The 21,867-nt window shown below is 39.4% G+C and overlaps 1 protein-coding gene across 4 annotated transcripts; it reads left to right on the forward strand.

Moving 5' to 3' along the window:
- The first annotated feature begins 9,535 nt into the window (after window positions 1–9,535).
- LOC135612550 (uncharacterized) lies at window positions 9,536–21,605 on the forward strand. Of its 4 annotated transcripts, none has more exons than XM_065108967.1 (10): window positions 9,536–10,136; window positions 10,333–10,386; window positions 10,529–10,879; window positions 11,752–12,125; window positions 12,670–12,919; window positions 13,105–13,270; window positions 13,357–13,459; window positions 13,631–13,759; window positions 20,901–21,120; window positions 21,200–21,605. In XM_065108967.1, exons 3-10 carry the CDS (start codon window positions 10,654–10,656, stop codon window positions 21,472–21,474), a joined length of 1,743 nt encoding a protein of 580 aa, XP_064965039.1. In that variant the 5' UTR covers window positions 9,536–10,136; window positions 10,333–10,386; window positions 10,529–10,653; the 3' UTR covers window positions 21,475–21,605. The 4 variants fall into 4 exon arrangements, with proteins under 4 accessions (XP_064965039.1, XP_064965041.1, XP_064965038.1 ...); XM_065108969.1 differs by having other exon boundaries at window positions 10,541–10,879; XM_065108966.1 differs by having other exon boundaries at window positions 9,536–10,013.
- Window positions 21,606–21,867: the final 262 nt, after the last annotated feature.

The raw sequence follows: 21,867 nt of genomic DNA on the forward strand, positions 1-21,867 counted from the left end.
AATAGGTGTAGTCCGTCCCATTGAACATGGGTGGATATATAATAGAATGGCCCTCTTGGTTTCCGACGTATGCCATCTCTCTAGGGTTTTAATCCGTTTGAGAGTTAACCCCGCTCTGATACCAATTGTTAGGATCGAGAGCACTAAGAGGGTGGGGGGGGGTGAATTAGTGCAGCGGAAAACTTTCTGCGATTAAAATCGAAAGCTGCGTTCGAACGATAAAAATGATTTCTGTGTAAAATTCGATTCTAAGCAAGATGATATTAAAGTTAATCTATGCAGGGAGTTTGCAGCTATGATGAAAACCAGAATATAGGCGCAAGCTGAAATCCAACGTTCGTACGAAGAAACTGATTTATGTCTAAGTGCTGATTCGTAAATCACTTGATTAGGCAAGATGCAGTTTAAGCAAGAGTATGAAGGCAGTTTGCAGTTATGGTAAAGCTCAAAACGTAAACGCAATCTGCAATATGATGATCGTACGAAAAAGCAGATTTACGTCTAAACGCTGATTCGGAAAGTAAAAGGTTTGAAACCCAATCGTAAAAGCGCAGAAGGCAGTAAGCTTCAGAGGAGGTTTGTAGTAAAGATAATATGCTCAAAGTAAATGCAAACCGAGATTTAGAGTGGTTCGATCAATCTTGACCTACTCCACTTTTGGCTTCCTCCACCGACGTCAACTAGAGGCCTTCCTTCAATAGGCGAAGGCCAACCACCCTTTTACAGTTTCACTCCTTTTGACGGGCTTAGGAGACAACCCTTACAGAAATTTTCTCTCCTCTCTTTACAACTCAAAACTTGAAGAACAGAGGGAGGAGAACTTTTTGGCCTTTACAACAATTTTGAGCTCTAAGAATCACAGAAAGATGTCAAGATTTCGAGTGTTAGTTGCTTCCTTTCAGTGCTGAATGGGTGGGTATTTATAGGCCCCAACCCAGTTCAAATTTGGAGCTCAAAACTGTCAATTCCCGGAATTCTGGGATCAGGCGGTTGCACCTCCTGACTGGGGCGGTTGCACCGCCTCGTAGAGCTCGAAGACTGAGCCTCTGGGCGGTGCCACCTCTGTCAGGGGCGGTTGCTCCTCTCTGCCAGAGCTCGAAGACCAAGCTCAGGCGGTTGCACCTTCTGACTGGGGCGGTTGCACCGCCTGCTAGAGCTCGAAGACCGAGCTCAGGCGGTGCTACCTCCTGTCATGAGAGGTTGCACCGCCCAGTCTCGCTTGGAGACTGAGCCCAGGCAGTTGCACCTCCTGGCTGGGGCGGTTGCACCTCCTAGTCTCCCTGGGAGACTTAGCCCAGGCGGTTGCACCTCCTGGCTTGGGCGGTTGCACCTCCTACAGTAATCAGGGTCCGAATGGGTAGATCCATTCGGCCCAAATTGGGTCTTTCAGGGGCCCAATTGCCCCAAGATTAAGCCAATGGGATCACCTCCCATTACCAACTTAATCATTGTGCTAACTACGATAAATCCTAAGACAATTTCTGCAGCTTGCTCCGGTGCGTCAATCGCATCTTCCGGCGAGTTTACGGCGAACTTCCATCGATCATCCGATGAACCCTTGGTGATTCTCCTGCGGACTTTCGGCAAACTCCTGGACTTGCGACGATACACTTGGCGAGTTCCGACGAGCTTCTTTGGCAAGCTTATGGACTTCTCGGATTTGTTCCTACAGAACCTTCGATGATAGTCCGAACTTCCGTCGAGCTCTTGAACTCCCAACGTAATCATTGTCATGACTCCGGCGCAACTCCGGCGCAACTCCTGCTGCATGTCTTACTTTCATCGTAGTTAATCCTGCACACTTATCTCAACATATAGGTTAGACAACAAATGACAATTGACTTCATCATCAAAATCTGAGATTCAATAGGAGGATCGGTCGACGTATCGACAGAAGGCTTTTGGCCATGGATTCGGGCATCGGGCCAAGAAGAGCGGATATTACGCCAAGGATATTGGGGTTACGGAGTCAACTGACCGATTGGGCAATAGGCCGTAAGAGAGGACGATGCGCCGAAGAATCAAACGAAGCGTCGATGGACCAATGACATGTCGGATAACATGATTCAAGCTTAGTAATAATTGTCTAGATCGAAGTGTGTTTTTACATGTATAGGATTAACTATGATAGTAAGGCATAAAGCAAAATGAAGTCCCGGAGTCAAGAACGCGATTTCGTTGGGAGTTCGAGAGTTAATTAGAAGTCCGGACGTTCATCATAAGTTCTGTAGGAACCAACCGAGAACTCTCAGAGCTTGCCAGAGAAGCTCATCGGAACTCACGAAGAAGATCATTGTGAAGTCCAGAAGCTTGCCGGGAGTCCGTTGGAATATTGCCGAGAGATCGTCGGAAGTTCGACGAAAGATTGTCAGAAGCTTGTTGGAAGAAACTAGACTTACGGACTTGTTTAGCTTAGGAAATGTCTTAGAATTCATAGTTAGCATGTAATTGGGATTATATTTGGGCCAACCCAATTAGGGCCTAGTTGGGCCTATGTAAGGACTGTGTTGGGCCCAATGAAAGGCCCAAACAATGACCCAAGAAGTGACACCGTCGTGGCATAGTCTTCCAGACCGTGTCAAGCGGTGGTACTACTAGTCTGGACGATGGTACCGCCCAGTGGCCCAGTGCTAGGCGGTGGTACCGCCAGACTGGGTAGTGATACCACCCAATGTAGTGTTAGTGTCAGACTGACACTAGCGGTGGTACCTGTTGAATCTCGTATTTTGATAATGAAACTACTTGATATATGTTTATGATTTAATATGTGTTTTTAAGTGACGCAGGATGCTTTGATCAGGATGAGACAATTAAAGCAGAAAAATCATGTTGTGCCGGAGGAACATGTCAGAAGATTGGACGTCGGGCCGGTAGATCGGTCTACGTATCGACAGAAGGCTTCGGGCAGTGGACTCGGGCATCGGGCCAAGAAGAGCGGTTATTGTGCCAAGGATATCGGAGTTGCGGAGTCAACTGGCCGATTGGGCAATAGGCCGCAGGAGAGGACGATGCGCCGAAGAATCAGACGAAGCGTCGAGGGACCAATGACATGCCGGACAACTTGGTTAATTGTTTAGGATTAATTGTCTCGATCGAAGTTTTGCTTTAATTGTGCAGGATTAACTATGATAACGATGAAGACATAAAGCGAAACAAAGTGTCGGAGTCAAGCGCGAAGGATTTGTTGCAAGTTCGAGAGTTCGACGGAAGTCCGAAGGTTCATCGGGAATGCTACCGGAACTAGCCGAGAATGAGTTGGGAGCTTGCCGAAGGATTTTCGGAAGCTCGCCGGAAGGTTCATTGGAAGTTCGCGGAGCTCGCCGAGAAAGATCGGAGCTTGCCGAAGAAGCTCGTTGGAACTCGCTAAGATCAAATCGTGAAGTCTAGGAGCTTGCCGGGAGTCCGCAGAATGGTTTCCGAGAGTTCATCGGAAGACCGCCGGAAGTTTGCCGAAAGCTCGCCAGAAGAAGTCTTGACTTGCGGACTTTGTAATAGCTTAGAAAATGTCTTTAAAATCATAGTTAGCACATTAATTAGGGTTAGGATTAGGTGTTAATCCTATAACCCAAGTAGGGGTCAATTAGGCCCAAGTTCGGACTGGTTTGGACCAAGTTTGGAGCCAAACCAAGTGAGCTGAAATAGTGAAAGAGGTGGCACCGCCAGGGTTGGAGGTGGCACCGCCCAGGAGAGGATCTCCCAGCGAAGCTGGGCGGTGCAACCGCCCCAGGCAGGAGGTGGCACCGCCTGAGCTCAGTCTTCGAGCAAGACTGGGCGGTGCAACCTCCCTGACAGAGAGGTGGCACCACCTGAGCTCAGTCTTCGAGCTCTGGCAGAGAGGTGCAACCGCCTCAGTCAAGAGGTGGCACCGCCTGGGGCTCAGTCTCCGAGCCAGACTCAGGAGGTGCAACCGCCCCTGACAGAGAGGTGCAACCGCCTGAGCTCAGTCTTCGAGCTCTGCCAGGCGATGCAACCTCTCCAGTCAGGAGGTGCAACCGCCTGATCCCGGAATTCCGGGATTTGATCGTTTTGAGCTCCAAATTTGAATTAGGTTGGGGCCTATAAATACCCCACCCATTCAGCACTGAAAAGATACAGACCTACACCGAATTCTTGATCTTTTCTGTGATTCTAAGAGCTCAAATTTGTGTAAAGTCCTAAAGTTCTCCTCTTCCTGTTCTTCAAGTCTTGAGTTGTAAAGAGAGGAGAGAAAGGTCCTGTAAGGGTTGTCTCCTGAGCCCATCAAAAGGAGTGAATCTGTAAAAGGGCATTTGGCCTTCGCCTATTGAAGGAAGGCCTCTAGTTGACGTCGGTGACCTCGTCGGTGGAGGAAGCCAAAAGTGGAGTAGGTCAAGACTGACCGAACCACCCTAAATCTCTGGTTTGCGTTTATTTTGAGCACTTTATCATTACTGCAAACCTCCTACATAGCTACTGCTCTCTGCGCCTTTACGAACAAGTTTCTAAGTGTTGATCTTTCCGAATCTGCATTCAGACGTAAATCGGTGTTTTCATACATTACAGTTTACGTTTACGTTTTGATTCTGCAAAACTGTCTTCTGCGCTTTTACGAACAAAGTTTCTAAGTTAAGATCCTTGTAAAACTGTGTTTTAGACGTAAACTACTTTTAAACGTAAAACTATGTTTAGACGTAAAACTGCATTTAGACGCAAACTGCGTTTAGACGTAAAACTACGTTTAGACGTAAAACTGCGTTTAGACGCAAACTGCGTTTAGACGTAAAACTGTGTTTAGACGTAAAACTGCGTTTAGACGCAAACGGCACTGCGTTTAGACGCAATCTGATCTTAGACGCAAACTGCGCTTAGACGCAAACTGCGCTTAGACGCAATCTGCATTTAGACGCAAACTGCATTTAGATGCAAACTGCGTAAACTGCGCCTAGACGCAAACTGTGTTTAGACATAAACTGCACTTAATCATAAGTATTCTTAGAATCGGCTTTTGCATCAAAATAGTTTTTATCAAACGAACGTAGCTTTCGATTTTAATCGCTGAAAGATTTCCGCTGCACTAATTCACCCCCCCCCCCCCCCCCCCCCCTCTTAGTGCTCTCGATCCTAACAGTACCGCCCAACATAGGCGGTGGTACCGCCCGAACCCAGGAAACCCGGGATGAGATGTTTTTAGGCTCCAAGTTTGAATCAACTTGAGGCTTATAAATACCCCTCTCATCCTTGGTTAACACACACGAGCACAAAGAGTTTAAAAGTGAATAAATGCTATTGCAATCACTTGAGAAATCCCCTCCTCTAGTCAAGTCTAGAATTTTGTTTAGGAGGAGTGTGCGTGCTTGTAAAGGTTATCTCCTAAACCTGTGAAAAGGAGAAGAAGAGTGTAAAAGGTGGTTGGTCTTCGCCTATTGAAGGAAGACCGATAGTGGATGTCAGTGGCCTCAACGGAAGAGGAATCGGCAAAGTGGATGTAGGTCACGACAATCAAACCACTCTAAACTCTGGTTTGCATTTCATCTTGAGTAATTTACTTTACTGCAAACTATTTTACTTGCTTACTGCCTTCAATATATTTACGAACACGCTTTCAAGTTAAGCATTTCCGAGTTCGGCTTTTATCGTACGAAAAGTTTTCGGAACCGACATATTTTACCATTGCACTAATTCACCACCCCCACCCCCACCCCCACCCCCCCCTCCCCTCCTCTTAGTGCCGACCCTATTCCTAACATTGGGGAAGTCTACAAAAATATTTGGGCATATAGTTAAAGTTTAGTATAACTTTTCACCCCCAAACTGATAGCCAATCTGAAAGGACAATACAAACTCTTGAAGATCTCTTAAGAGCATGTGCTTTGGACTTTGGTGGGAGTTGAGATATGCACTTACACCTAATTGAGTTTTCGTATAATAATAGTTATCACTCTAGTATACAGATGGCTTCATTTGAAGCTTTTTATGGAAGAAAGTGTAGATCACCTGTATATTGGGATGAGGTAGGAGAACAGAAACTTTTGGGGCCTCAATTAATTTAAAAAGATGTTGATAATGTTCGAATTATACGTCGAAAATTATTAATAGCTCAAAGTCGTCAGAAAAGTTATGCAGATCGAAGGCGAAGAGATCTAGAGTTTGAAGTTGGTGAGCACGTCTTCTTAAAAGTGTCGCCAACCAAGAGAGTTATGAGGTTTAGTCAAAAAGGGAAGTTAGCCCCGAGATTCATTAGCCCGTTTAAGATCTTATAAAAGGTCAGGCCTATGGCGTACAGATTGGCATTGCCCCCGGCTTTGGCTAGCATCCATAATGTATTCCACGTGTCTATGCTTCAGAGATATATTAAGGATCCATCACATGACATATTTTACCAAGAGGCAATGTGGAAAAGGGAAGAAGATATGCGAGAGTAGTATCCTCATCTATTATATTAAGGTGAGCTAAATTTGGGGACTAAATTTTCTATAGGAGGGGAGAAATGTAATCAAATCAAATAATTAAGTTAGTAATTAATTTTATCTTTACTTGCTATTGTAATTTAGAAAATTTTTATCTATTTCCTTGTTTGCTATTACGAATTTGGAGATAACTATTAAGCATTTCAAATAGGGTGATATCATATTTGTTTGTATATTAAATAGAAATAATTCATATTAAATAAATATAAAAATTAAAATAAATTTTCTTTAATGGAGGCTCACTTCCTCCTATTTAAGAAGAGAGATTTCTCTCATTCGTTCCTCATTTAGCCGAGCCCAACAGTGGGAGGAATGAGGAGTTACACCTTATTGACAAGAGGTAGGTTTCCCTACCTTTCTTGAAAATAAAAGTTTTAGCTTTTATTTTGATTTTTTAAATGTTGAAAGTTTTACCGTTTAAAAATATTTATCAATTCTTTAAATGTCAAAAAAATTATTGTTGCATTAAAATCTTTCAGCTGAAGTTTTTATAATGTTCTTTGACCCCTGCTTAAGGTTTTTATTTTTAGATTTAAACATGTTAAAAATTTACATGTTTTATGTATTGAATATATGATATTTCCTAGTATTACAACTTATCTTTAATCTTATCTGGATTAAAATTTTTATTAGATTAAAATATGCTATCTAAAATTTTTGATATTCTTTGATCTGAAATTTAAAATGTGCTATTCTGAATGATTTAAAATTTATTTGACTAGAATATGTTGAAATTATACATGTGTTGAAAGTATGATTTCTATTTGAATTTAGAAGGTTATTTTCTTGTATTAAAGCTTATCTCCCGATCTATCTTTTGATGTGTTATCATGTTTTTGTTTATATAATTGTTAGTGAATACATGTTGTAGTATGAAATTGGATATGAATTGGATTGAAATTGCTCATAGGCTAGGCTCAACTCATAGGTCAGGCCATAGTACATTGGCCAGGCCCAATCATGGGCTTAGCTCGTAGGCTAGGCCCAACTCACGGGTCAGGCCTTGGCCCGTAGGCTAACCCAACCCAACCATCATGGGCGGTCACATACGACGCATATGACCAGTCCATGGGTTAGGGTTGGGCCATTTTTGTATGATGCATGCTCAGTCATGTATAATGCATATGACCAGTAGATGAGCTGGCCCCAATCTAACCCAATATTGTTGTTGGATTTGAGTCCAAATATTGATTGAATTAAACTAGGCTTGATTAGTCTAGATCGATTCAGGGTAATTTCAAATTGATTAACTTATTCAAGTAAGTTTAACCTAAATTAAACCTAATCTAGTCCAATTTATACTAGTCTAGGGTGGTTCTAGACCAGTTAAATGAGGATTAAAGATCGGTTCAGTTAGGTTCTAGTAAATTGAGTTCAATTGGATCGATTAAACTAGGGTTCAAGTCAATTGAGGGCTAATTTATATTATTTTATATTGATGATATTTGAAAGAGATGTTTTAAATGTGTTATTTCATCTCGATATAGACATAACCAGTGTGAGATTATGTTATTTCCCTACCGAGAGCAGGTAGGGCGATTCCCTTCGGGGATTAGTGGGTCGTCAAACGTGGTAGCTGGATGGTTATTCCATATGCTAATAGGAGGAACGTGTCTCCACTTTGGCAGGTGAGGGATACCATTACATTCGCTGTTGCGAGTACGATATGAGTTTGTCTCCATCCACTGTTGGGAGTACGATATGAATTTGCCTCCATCCGTTGTTGGGAGAACATAAACTCATCCCATAGGATAGAGCCTCTCCATTCACTATTGGGAGAGTGCTCCTTCAAGTATTTGATATATGCCAATGAGATGATTGAATTTTGATCATGTATTCATTTTAAGTTGACTTTTGGGATTCCTACTCAGTATTGTTGAATTTTTTTTGTTTTTGATTTTCATAGTAGTCTTCTTAGTACTAAATCGAATTCTAGTGGAGAGCGGACATTCCTCTACCGCTAGGTAGAGTCACTTGGATAATTCTTGAAGTTAACATCACTATATTTATTTTTCTACTTGTGATTTGATGAATAAATAAATTATAATAAATATTTATAAATAACGAATAAAATGATGTTTATTTACTTGACTCAAAAAAAAAAAAAAAAAAAAAATATATATATATATATATATATAATCTAAAATTAGATAAAATTACCGTGCGAGGATAAAGGACAAGGGAGTTTTACATAAGATACATTTCGATCGTAGGAAGAAGAAGAAACAGGTACTTAGCGAATAGTTGCTATGTTATGGTATACGGAACTTAAATGGACAGGAATCAGAGTTGGCTTGTAAATGACAATGTTGATTCTGTAGTTGCCCCTCAAAAAGTCTCGTAGTACATGTTACTTTGCGGGTATAGCAATCTAAGTATCTAAATGAATATATTTTATTTACTAATATACATGAATGGTCAATGTCTCTATTCTTAATGTAATTACGATCGACCAAATCCTCGGACGATCTCCAATGTCTCAACAAAGGCCTCAAATTCATACTACCATATAATAAAATATCGAGAGGATAAAAAAAATGATAATAATAATAATAATATTTGCCCAACTTGCCTGCATGGCTAACGTAGATGATAGGCGAGGAGTAATCATGTTTTTGATAGGTCACAATTCTTTTCTCTTGTGACGAAAAGAGTTATTTCCTACAAATTATTTTTCATTTCCTAAAACTCATACAATATGCAATATATTTGAAGAGAGAGAGAGAGAGAGAGAGAGAGAAAAAAGAAGCACTCAACGGGCTCCAAATAATGTTCCTGCTTTCCAATTTGCTTGCGAAGAATTTGAAATCCGCAGCCAGATTCTCCCAGCTGTCACAATCACATCACTGCCAGCCATTCTAGTCGATGGCGATATTTTTGGTGATCGAGCTACTCTTCATCATCCGCCGTCCATTTGTGCAGCCGTCATCCTCGGTTTGCTCCCCGCCCTCGTGTCTCTCGCTTTTTTTTAATATTAACGAGATTATTATCAACAACCGTACATGACAATAATAAAATAATAATAATAATTGTTATTATTATTATTATCTACGGCAGGAACGAGATAAAGCTTCGGTGAACACGGAAAAACTACTCAACTTTGTGACTAAGCTTCTCTGGTCCCCCAGATGGTCCTGTGATGATGCCTCACTTTGCTTGCCTTCTCCTCCACTTCGGTCCTCGAACCTCCACCAACCTTCTGTGGATGCAGCAGTCATGGCCCGCTTACCCCGTCCTCTTCCGAGATCATCATCATGATCGTTCATAATGCAGGCGGTCGACATTATTCTCATTCTGCAGATACATGATGAGCGGGACCCACCGGGGAAGGAAACCAGCTTCATGTGCTGCAGCGGATGCCGATGGTACGTTGTCCTTGCTCCAGCCGTGTCGCTGCTGCTCCTGCTCCTCCTCCCTGTGTCTGCTTCCCACACAGGTAAGTAGTGCAGGGCGCCGTGGCCAAGGTTTACAGTAGCAGTAGCAGCAGCAGCGCCTGACATGAATTGCCCGAGGAAACAGGGAGCAGAAGCTTGTGGATGATCTTGTGACCCCCTGCTCACTCGGTCCTCCTGTCAGGTCTCACACCAGGTTATTGCCTTCCTTTTGCCTCTCGTGTCATGCCTTCGGAAGAACCTCTTGGTGTCAAATTTGCCATGGAATATGTGCGCGTGATGTCTGAAAACAGCTGCCTTGATTTGGTGGATCTCCCAAGTCCGTTCCTCTTGTGTTTTTTTATTTTTTTCTGCATGCGTAGCAGGATAGGATAACATGCCATGTGTCATAGCAATAAGATGTCTTTTTGACACATTTCATTTAAATGGCCATCCTTGGTTTTACTTTTATCGTCTTCTATCGTGTGCGGTGTGGCGTGGAACTGAAAGAAAGAAATGATCGTGTGGTAATGCAGTTGGAAGGGAGGCGCTTAACACTCATTGATGAGAGTCAGGTGAAGATACTTCAGGTGAGGGCCTTTTTGTCTGTCCTGAATGGTTGTGTAGGAGACAACACAATGCCCAGAAAACTAGACTACAATTGCTCAGACTCGTAATGGTAGTTGTAGTTGTAGAGGAAATTAATGAAACAGTTCGTGGTCTGACATTTAGGTCTGGGAGCAGATTGGTGTTGATATTGAAGTTCCATGTGCTTTGGATGAACAACGGAACGGTAGGAGAAGCGCCTGTTTAAGTGAGTTTGAATAGTGGGAGAGTAAAAGGAAGATAGGTGGATAATGGAACCAACAGCTCAAAAGGGTCTTGAGAGAGCTCTCTCTCAGAAGGCTTTGCAGATGGGCAACTCCACCCCATGCAAAATATGGGTTCTGGGTTTCTTCTGTGGTGTCTGCATCACCTACCTCTTCCTGGTTGCCGTTGCTCCACTCAGGTCTACAGAGGTTGGATTGGTGTATTCAAGGACCGCCGGAGCCGTTTTGCAGAATTCAAGCTTTTCGACTTCTGGTTAGTTCAATCTTTCAGAAGAATGAAATTATTCCTTATTACTATTCTTGCTTGACTACTTTCATAGACACTACTGTAACAATTGTTGGATAAAAAGCATATCAATTTCACGGATTTCGGTGGTTTTATTTTATGGTACCAGTATTTATCCAACATATTAACCAATAGGGCATTCTCACTCAGTACTTTTGGTTGATTCTATTCTTCTCATGTGAATCGTTTCTACTCAATCAATTCTTCTCTTATTCAGAAGCAGATTCCTAAATGTTGGGCTTCAAAATTAGTCCCTTCTGTTTTTACGCTGTACAACTAAAGCACTTCCAACTAAAGAAAGTTATCATGCGTATTCTTTTCAATTTATTTTTGTTTCCTTGTCCGTTTTCATGCATATGCTTATGAAAATCCTAGTTCTTGATTTCTTTTCAACTAAAGATACTTTCTTCAAGGAATTCTAGCTAAAAGGACAATTTGATGACTGATGTTTGAGGTTTTCAATTGCCAAATTTTGACAATTAAATGCATAGCTGATTTAGATGATGATGTACAAATTGTTTTCTGGATGGTGGATGTGACTGAGCAGATTCTGAGTTCACCATCTTCAGCCAAAAAAGTTTCCTTTTTTTTTCCTTTTTCCTGGATAGTTTGGAAAATGTTGATTTTCAATATCGACTGCGAACAATATGAAATAACATGTTGTTTTCGTTTTAAGTGGCTCTTTTTCACTTGCTTCTCAAGTTACATCATGAATCATTTTCCAGATCGAGGAAATTTGTTGCAGAGTATTTGTGCTGCTTATGATATGATGAGATAGTTTTGCAAGTTGGTCTTACATTGTGAACCAGAAACAATCAAGTCTTTTCTTGTTATTGCAGGTATTAGCAGATCAGGCATGTACAGCTCTATAACAGAGAAAGTAGAGGTCTCAGAGGATCATTCGGCGGGTCTAGAGCCAAGTGATGAAGAGAGAGTCATGATGCTGTATAATGCTTGGGCTCTGCTGAATGGAGATGATGAGAATCAATTTGCTAGAGCTGATGTTCCTGATGCTCCTCATTTTGAAAACTGCAGTCTGAATGCTCAAATGTACAAGCAGTTTGACAGCCATGGTGAAAATGGAAGCTATCCTCCTTGGACTTTGTGGAGAGGATTTTTAGGAATGGAGTTACTTCATCCCTCCTCATCAAAAGATCCAGAGAAAACTCACTATCATCATGAAGCAAAATTTGGAGATGCTTATCCTCCTTGGGTATGTGAATTTGCAGGAGTAAACTGGCTTGTTACAATATAGTTGAAGTTAATCTACACACTGATTCTGAGCTGATATGAGAACTCTGAAATTTCATCATACTTATTTTCCTTTTTGTCAAATAAGTTTCGCCTTCTGTATCTCCTTCCTCTTCTATGGGAAACAGAGGTACATGCAGGAGTTCGTCAAATACTTTTACATATGCATTCTTTTGTTGTACGTTCGTAGGGTTATAATTTTGTGGACCGTGTATAGATTATTATTTTGTTAGACACATTTGATGACAGAAATAAAAAAGAATAATTTACAGTAAAAATTTTGAAATAAATTGCTGAAATGTCGAGTATAAAATTGATACATACCTGGGAAAAGCATCATACTGTGAGATAGACTTTTCCAAGAATACATTACTTTGGAACTTATGAGCACTGCCTTTATACCTGTATTCAAACTTGGTATATGTGATCTGCTATCTGTTTTGTTCACCTGAATTATTTATCGTTCATGAATTATTACTTGATATTTGATGAAAGTTTATTTCCAGGTTGTAGGATCAGATGAAGACAATTTTCCTCTTACTAGATTAGTACAGAGGGATATTTGGGTTCGTCAGCACCCCAAGAACTGCAATGATCCTAACCTGCGGTTTCTACTTGCTGACTGGGAGAGGCTTCCAGGATTTGGTATTGGGGCCCAACTAGCTGGAATGTCAGGGCTTCTGGCTATTGCGATAAATGAGAAACGAATTCTTGTCACAAACTACTACAACAGAGCAGATCATGGTGGCTGCCAAGGTGTAATATTTCTTCACAGTGATGATTATGTTCTGTTCTCTGTTTAATCATCTAAAGATGTCTCTATGGCATCATGTTAGAGCAGAATACATCTGAAGATCTCATTCGTCTCTACCCAAGCTACACAAAATTTTCTATTTTCTACAAAATGGGTGTACACATTGATCCTAGTTTCCATTTTACAGGTTCTTCACGATCTCACTGGTCTTGCTACTTCTTTGCCGAGACATCCACCGAGTGTCAGAAACAAGCTTTTAGTCTCATGAAGAGTCAAGAAGCTTGGCAAAAACGGATCATAACAGTCAAGGACAACTATACCTCAAAGGAAATATGGGCTGGAAAGGTACCTAGGTATACAATTCCTCATCATTTACCCATTTCTCTTGTAGTTTAGAGATTGTTTATATCACCTTACATTTGTAATAACTGTTATTTAGAGCATGGGGTAGACCATGGAGTTTTCTGCAACCAACAACAGACGTAGATGGGAGTTTACTTCGAAGCCACCGAAAGATGGATAGGAGGTGGTGGCGAGCACAGGTCTTCGCTCTAGTTAATCTTGACTTTATTTTCTTTTCCCCATTAATTGGCAATCATATCATCTGCCATAAAGCTTTCTGATACTGCATGATCTTTAGTGATTTATTTTTGTTGCTTTAGTTTCTGCATTACTGAGTCCATGTATGATTTGTCAACCAAACTGTTTTGCAGGCTATAAGATACTTGATGAGGTTTAAAAGTGAATATATGTGTCACCTACTAAATGTCGCTCGTCACAAAGCATTTGGATTGCAAGCTGCAAAGATGGTCATTACAAGTCTTTCTGCAGCTTGGCCAAAGGTCAGCAAGCACTAGAATTTTACTTTACTGTTCCACATAATTTAATAACATAGGAGGTTTCAGTTGACTTGCAGAACATGAAGCATACACTAGTCATTATTATATTTGTTGGGGTTTGCTGCAAGCCAGCATTTTTCGTTCGTTTTGCCAGTGAAATCAAAATTCTTGTCAAGTGTTGGGTAAAACCGGCCATTGATCATCCTCTTGTAGTGATAGTAAAAGTCAGTTGCAGACCATTCATATATTATGTCCATCAAAATTCAGACTGGTTTCGAGTTTTGACTACAACTAATTAAAATAAACTTTTAGAAGGCCTAAATATCTATGATGACGGTGACCTCTCTCTCTCTCTCTCTCTGTGTGTGTGATCCGTAATGGCAAAATCCTATCTTTCCCTGTTCCTCTCTTGTGCCCTCATTGGAAAGGGAACAATTGGAAGAGGAGCCAATTGTAAGCTCACTTGTCTACTCTTAGGTGTTTCTTTATCTGTTCTCAATTTTTTTTGTTTTTGGTTTCCCTTCTTTTTCTTTTATTTTTTACTCAGTACTAACATTCCGAACTGATGGTTCAGGGTCTAGTACTGAGCATGTAAATTCTTGATCATAAAACCAAGTGTTCTACTAGGTTTGGGTTTTTTTCCCCCCTTTTATTTGGTACTAGAAAAGTGAGCAACTAATGGTTAATTGCAATATGATGTGTTTACCCGCTTGTGTTAAAATAAATGGATCAGTTTCTTATTTTAGATGACTACATAGACCTATTCAATTAATTATGCAAAAAGAATATCGCTCATCAGATCTCATGGACATCTAACAACAAACCTTACTCCTGAGAGGTAAACATACGGACTAATTTGCAGTTTCTCATCTTATTGGATTTTTTCATTGCTCTTCATGCCTCTTAGACAGTTTTAAAACATTCATAGACTTAATTTCTATCTTGTCTCATCTGAATCCTCAACCAAAAGCCATTTTCATATACTTTAGCATGGCATCATAAATTTCAAGATCTTATGTTTTCTGAAGTGGACATCTTTACCAAGCAGGAGCGTGTGATATCATTATGTGGTTCCAATCTCTCTTCTCACCTTTGCTTATCTAATATCATTAAGGCTCAAAATTATGTTGTAAAATTGTGTTTGTAGTGATTAGTTTTCCAATTTTCATTTAAAGAAAAGGGAAGACCCAGAGGCTAGTATTTTCTATGCAACTTTTGGCAATTTGCCTATTTCTAGAGATTGAAATTTGCATGATGACCACATAAGATTCCATTGCATCCTTAACTGGTACCTTGTTTTATGAATATATTGTCCTTTAGTTTAGTGTATATTGCAAGAAAACAAAGACATCATTATTTTGTTATTTCTGAATATACAAAGATATCCCTTGATTGACAAAGGAGTCGGTTACAACTAAGAAACGCCGTCTCATGCTGATCGACCTTATTATACTTATCGGTATTGTGTATATAGAAAAATTAAAAGTCTCTCTAGACACATCAAGACTAACTAAAAACGAAAAATTAGATTAAAAACAAAAAACTAGACTTTACACAAATAGAATTTAAAGCATCCAGTGAATCAGAAGATGGAAACCCAAACTTAAAGGAAGTAGTAGTCAAAAGATGGTGGAAGAACTGTCAAGGGGAGCTCAAAAAATGGAAAAGAATTAGCATTATATGACTTAGGATACACATAAGCATACATTGAAAATAATCTCAAAAGACAAATAAAAAGGATGTTTCACCATATAGAACAAGATTTTTGAAGTTAAAAAAACACAATAAGACAAGTAAAGCAATATGACATAACATAAGTTGATAAAGCAGTCACAACAGACTTCAACTAAGAAGAATTACAAAAATCATTAGCAAAATATTCAAAGTGTCATATCGGACTAATAGTAATAGGAATTGCAAACCAAGGTCTACCATACCGAATTGTACTGGTCCGACAGGCAACCGGTACGCGGACCGCCCGCTATCGGGCGGTATGCCCAAAAAAAACCCGTATCGGACGATATGGGGTAATATCGGGCGGTAACGGTCAAAATTTCGACCGTTACCGCCCGGTACCACTCGGTAACGGTCGAAATCGACCGTTACCGCACTATAGCAGTTTGACCGTTGGAGCCCTTTCTCCTCCTATTTAAACCAATCTTCTCTCCCCTATTTCATTATACTCTCTTAAACTCTCTCTCAAACTTTTTTTTTTCTCTCTTAAACTCTATAAAACAACGATTTATGAATTCAATCGAAGTTAATTTGGGAAGATTAAGAGGAAGAACTTTCTAATCAAGAGGTATGTATTCGTTTTCTTTAATTAGAGAGTAATTAAGATATTTAAGATTATGATTAGTGTTTTTCATGCATAGTAAATATTATTTTGAATAATATTTATGATAGTAAAATAAGTTTAATTAAGTTTTATTAAAGTTATTTAATGCTGCGATTAGTCATTTTAATGATGATTTAATCGAAATTTATTTGATTTTATATCAATTTAATGTCTTTAATACCTATTAAGGTATTTGTCATGTTTATAGTGATGAAAGAGAAATAATTAGTGAAAAATTAACTATATTAATTGTATAATTAGTGTAGATAAATGATAATTTTATCATAATTTGAATCATATTGGATTAAAATTATATATTTAATGTTTCTTTTATGTGTTTAACATATATATGATGGTAAAATAAGTTTAATTATGTTTTATTAAAGTTATTTAATAATGTAATTAGTCATTTTAATGATGATTTAATCGAAATTTGTTCGATTTTATGTGAATCCAATATCTTTAATATCTATTAGGGTGTTCGTCATGTTTATAGTGTTGAAAGAGAAGTAATTAGTGAAAAATTAATTATATTAATAGTGTAATTAGTGTATCTAATGATTTTAATACTTCTTTTATGCATGTAACATATTTATGATAATAAAATATGATTAGTTATGTTTTAATAAAATTACTTAATATTATGATTAGTGATTTATGATCGATATTTGATCAATTTAATATGTTTATACTTTATAGTTTATTTGATTTAAATTTGGTAGGATAATGACACCAAAGGAACAGCCACATGATGATGTATGGGTTCATGCCCGAAAGCTAGATAGAAACCGTCATCATTGGCAATATATTTATTGTGACTATATTGGCAAAGGTGGAGGAATAACTCGAGTGAAAATACATTTGGCTGGTGGGTAGCCTGATGTTGCAAAATGCAAGAATGTTCCAACGGAGATCCGTAAATTATTTCAAAGCAAGCTTAAACAAGCAAAGGAAGATACATTAAAAAAGAAGGCAAGAGTTGAGGAAGAATAACATGGGGCTTCACAGGAACCAGTTTATGATCAGTATGAGGGTTGCGGCGATGAAGTCGACCCGGATCTCACAGTTGGGATTCGTGCATCATTGGAGCATCAGTATACAGTCGATGAAGCAATGAGGCATTGACGACCTGACTCACAATTAGAGCATGGTAGTGGTAGTGGAATCCAGATGTCAATCAGCATGAGGCAACCAACTGCTCCTTCTTAGTTAGGCCGAACTAGTAGCATGAGGTATGGTGAACTTCGTGGTTTTATGAGAGGTCTTGGGAGGAGGTCCGCACCAGATATTGTTGATATTGATCGGCAAGCCTATCCCCCACAAACAGCGAAACAAACACGGATTGACGATGCATACACAAAAGAAAAAAAAAGGGATATTGGGAAAGCAATCTCAAAATGGTTCAACTTTCATAGGATTCCAACCAACACAGTCCAAGGTCTATATTATCAAAGCATGATCTCCTCTATTCAAAAGTCTGGCACGGGGATCCAACCTCCAACACCGAAGGAGATTTACGGCGTGTACTTAGATGAGGAGGTGGTAGAACTAAAGGATTGGATCAAATCCTTCAAGAGGCAATGGGACGAATATGGGGTGACATTGATGTGTGACAGTTGGACAGGACCAACAAGAATGAGTATCATCAACTTTCTTGTTTATTGCAATAGAAGAGTGGTGTTTCATAAGTCCGTTAATGCTTCTGAAAAGATCTAAGATGCAAACTAAATTGAGAGCTTGATGGACACTATGGTAGAGGAGATTGGACCACAGTATGTTGTCCAAATAATAACCGACAATGGAGTGAATTTCAAAAGGGCCGGTTTGCAATTGATGAAAAAAAGAAAAACTTTGTTTTGGACTCCATATGTAGCTCATTGCATAGATCTAATGCTGAAGGATATTGGTGAGTTGGATGCGGTCAAGAAATGTGTAGCTCGAGCACAATCAATTACAAAGTTTATATATAATCATCATTGGGTCAACGCATTAATGCAAAAGTATGTAAACGGTGAGATACTTCGACTTGGAATTACTCGGTTTGCTACCAATTTTATTGCATTAAAGTAATTACAGCAAAAAAGGCATGACTTGAAGGCAATGGCTAGCTCACAAGAGTGGTCTGAATCCAGATATTCGAAATTGAGTGATGGAAAGAAGATAGAAAAGGTAATTCTTTCCTCTAGATTTTGGGAGACTATAACAGAAATCATAAAAGGTGTGGAACCACTTTATATTGTCCTCCGTAAGGTCGATATGGACAAGCGTCTACAAATGTCGTATCTTAAATATATGCTGATTTCAACAAGAGAGGAGGCCAGAAAAGCATTCAAAGATGATTTTAAGGCCGACCAATACGTACGAATCATTGATCGTCGGACCGAAGTTCATATGTGTTGGGTCCAGTCCATATGTGGGCTTGGACAATTTGGGCCATAAGCCCAAATCAACTAATTGGAGATTAGAGAGAACGAAATTAGGGTGAGATTAGAGTGAGAGTGCAGCGTGCGGCGGTATGCAGAGAAAAGAGGAGAGAGAAATAGAGAGAGAAAGTAAGGTTTCTGAGTTTTTCTGCTTGACGATCGGTGGCCAAACGTTGTCAGTTTCGGCCCAAATTTTATGTGGAGAATCCTTGCAGCAAACTCTACAATCCTAACGGTGTTGATCTGCATTTTACCCTCTCTAAGGTACTTTCCTACGATATCCACTATGTGAGACCTAGAATTCTCTTTTGAGGAGATCCATCCTACGTGACGAAGATATGCTATCCTTGAGCTAAGATCTATGATCTTGATGTTATTCTGATCCTCTAGTTATTCTAGAGAAGACCTACTGTAAACCTGTTATCATTATTATTGATAGTGGAAGTTTGAGGTGGACTACGGTCCCGTGGGTTTTCCCACATTAGGTTTTCCACGTTAAAAAGATTTGGTCTCACTGTGTGATTGATTTATTGCTCTATTGTTTATGCTGTGCTTATTGATATTAGCATTTTGATATCAAGTTGGTATTTTGATGAGGAACCCATTTTGATACACAAAGAGGGAAAAGATTATTCCGCATTAACAGGTTTCTTCCCAACAAGTGGTATCAGAGCATCAGGTTGTTTGGTGCTAGTTTTCTTGTGTGATTGAAATGGAGTAGTCAGATGGTATGATTAAATTGAACTCATCAAATTATTCCACTTGGAGACGTCTGATGGAAGATTTGCTCTATTGCAAAGATTTGTATAAGCCTATCAAGGTTAAAGATAAACCTTCTATTATGGACGATGAAGAATGGGAAGTTCAACATAGAAAAGCTATTGCCTATATTAGAAGATGGATGAATATAAACTTGCATGAGCATATTTCAGATGAAATCAGAGCTGATGTTGTTTGGCAAAGGTTATAAAATCTCTTTGCGAAAAAGACAGTGGGAAATAGAATTTCTCTCCTCAGAAGGCTTGTAAATTTGAAGTATAAAGATGGTGGTAATATTGTTGAGCACATAAGCCTATTTCAGAGTCTTGCAAACAAGTTGGTTGCTATGAAAATGAATATAGATGATGAGATGCAGGGATTGTTACTTCTCAGCTCTTTACCAGAAAGTTGGGAAACGTATGTAGTGACTATTTGTAACTCCACGCCAGAGGGGACTCTAACATAAGAAGTTAAATACCTTCAATTAGAGAGAAATTCCATTGGATCCCAAGTTTTAATCCCTCTTTTATTCATATGTAGAGGTTGATTATCCTTACTGCTGATTAGGAAGATTAACGAAGTGAGAGTGTGAGAAAGAGTAAGAATGAGAGTGAGAGTGAGTGAAAGAGGGGGAGGGAGGAGGATTTAAAGGGCCAAAACCGGGCCAAACAGTCAATTTGACCATTGGAACCTGGTTTGACCGGGGGATATTGGTACAATCAAAATCTGACTGTTATCGACTTGTATCGGTCAGTTCGGTCGAGGTGTTTTGACCGTATCGGTCAGTACAAGAGATGTACCAACTGGTATGCCCATCCCTAACCACATACTGTCCGAAATGGATCAGCTGGCAGACCATTACCAATTGTTTTGTAGCATATTGGGCCGTATGTAAAACCATTTACAACAATATTGCACATTCCAAGCATATGATTCTATCATTCTAAATCTACACGCTGTGTATTGCGTAACATTCAGAATTCATCTATGCATGCCAATATTCCACCTCAAAATATCAAGCCTATTAGAGTGTGAAACTGTTCTTTTAAAGAGGATACAGACATGCCTGCTAGTTGTAGCCTTGTACACACTTGTCATGTGCAAAATAAGTCCAGATCGAGCTCTTTCATGATGTAGATGTTAATGCATTTCAGTGTGTTTCATTTGCTTTGACAAAATTTCGTTTCAACATTCGGTCCAAATGATTTACCATAAACTTTTTCATTTAGTTGTGATGGTTGAATTTTTTGAGAGAAATATAAAAAGTAATGGACGTCAATACCATCACCTTTGACAAGATTTTGGCACACCAAAGGCATGTAGCTTCAAACAATTTAACTTAAGATTGTTCAGTCAGTTGTTATGGTTGGATTTTTTGATTCACCTACTGCTAACTTGTGTATGACATTATGCTGCTGTACATCTAAAGATGAGATTTCTCTGAAGTGATAAAATTAGGTTTCTGTTTGGTTAATAATGCCACTCTATGGATTGCTAATAAAAGAAACTCATCATGCTTCATCAGGAACATGTGGATATCATAATAAATATTTTCTCTTTATGAATTGCACGATCTTGATAGAGTTTAAGTTATAAAGTTATTTAAGATGTTATTTGTTCCCAGGTAGCTATCAACAAATCCGAAGCAGGTATGGAGCGGCTTGTATGGTCCATTCATAACCCCTGGATTCCGAGGCCACTTCTAAGCATGCATGTCAGGATGGGAGACAAAGCTTGTGAGATGAAGGTTGTCGGATTTGAACACTACATGCAGCTAGCTGACCGCATTCGTAAGCATTTTCCGGACCTGAACAGCATATGGCTCTCCACAGAAATGCAGGCATGTCCTTGGATGCTTGTGACACTCGATTCCATTGGTACATTTCCACTCCACTGAGACAGTATAATCCTACATGCAGGAAGTCATAGACAAAACGAGGCAATATCCTAGTTGGACCTTCTACTATACGAATGTTACGCGCCAGGAGGGGAGCATGACGATGGCCACATACGAGGCAAGTCTTGGGAGAGAGACCAGTACAAACTATCCCCTTGTGAACTTTGTAATGGCGACCGAAGCAGATTTCTTTGTCGGAGCTTTGGGCTCAACATGGTGCTATCTCATCGATGGCATGAGGAATACTGGGGGGAAAGTGATGGCTGGGTATCTCAGTGTCAATAGAGATCGGTTTTGGTAGCTGATTAAGATCACAGAACTGAGTATATATATGCTGTACATGAACGTCTCCCAATGTGGGTATTTGTACATATAAAAAAGAATTATATAGAGTATATATAGTTTGAATAAGAACTTCGAGTCTTTTCAATATATCTGTCGACATTCTTTTGTTTTATTGTCAGATACTACTTATCTGATGATGGTTAAGTTGCTCGATGAGTCTGTGTTTCTTAGATCTCTAAGTTGGACTCGAAGCCAGAAACCAGTATGGTCATAGTTTTCAGATTAATTATTGACTAAACCTATAACTCAATTTGGTTAATTATTTTCAAATTAACGTTTCTTTGCGTCTAAGTTGTCTAAATCATTTAAACATAATCAAATAACCATTTGTTTTTTAAATGATTTTAAA

This window comes from Musa acuminata, chromosome BXJ2-5, assembly GCF_036884655.1.
Source record: "Musa acuminata AAA Group cultivar baxijiao chromosome BXJ2-5, Cavendish_Baxijiao_AAA, whole genome shotgun sequence".
NCBI classification, from domain to species: Eukaryota; Viridiplantae; Streptophyta; class Magnoliopsida; order Zingiberales; family Musaceae; genus Musa; species Musa acuminata.

Coding starts and splice junctions, on each gene's coding strand:
- LOC135612550 (XM_065108967.1), top strand. CDS start 10,654: ATGGAACCAACAGCTCAAAAGGGTCTTGAGAGAGCTCTCTCTCAGAAG. Junction 10,880..11,751: donor TTCAAGCTTTTCGACTTCTG/GTTAGTTCAATC, acceptor TTGTTATTGCAG/GTATTAGCAGATCAGGCATG. Junction 21,121..21,199: donor CTCCACAGAAATGCAGGCAT/GTCCTTGGATGC, acceptor ACATGCAGGAAG/TCATAGACAAAACGAGGCAA.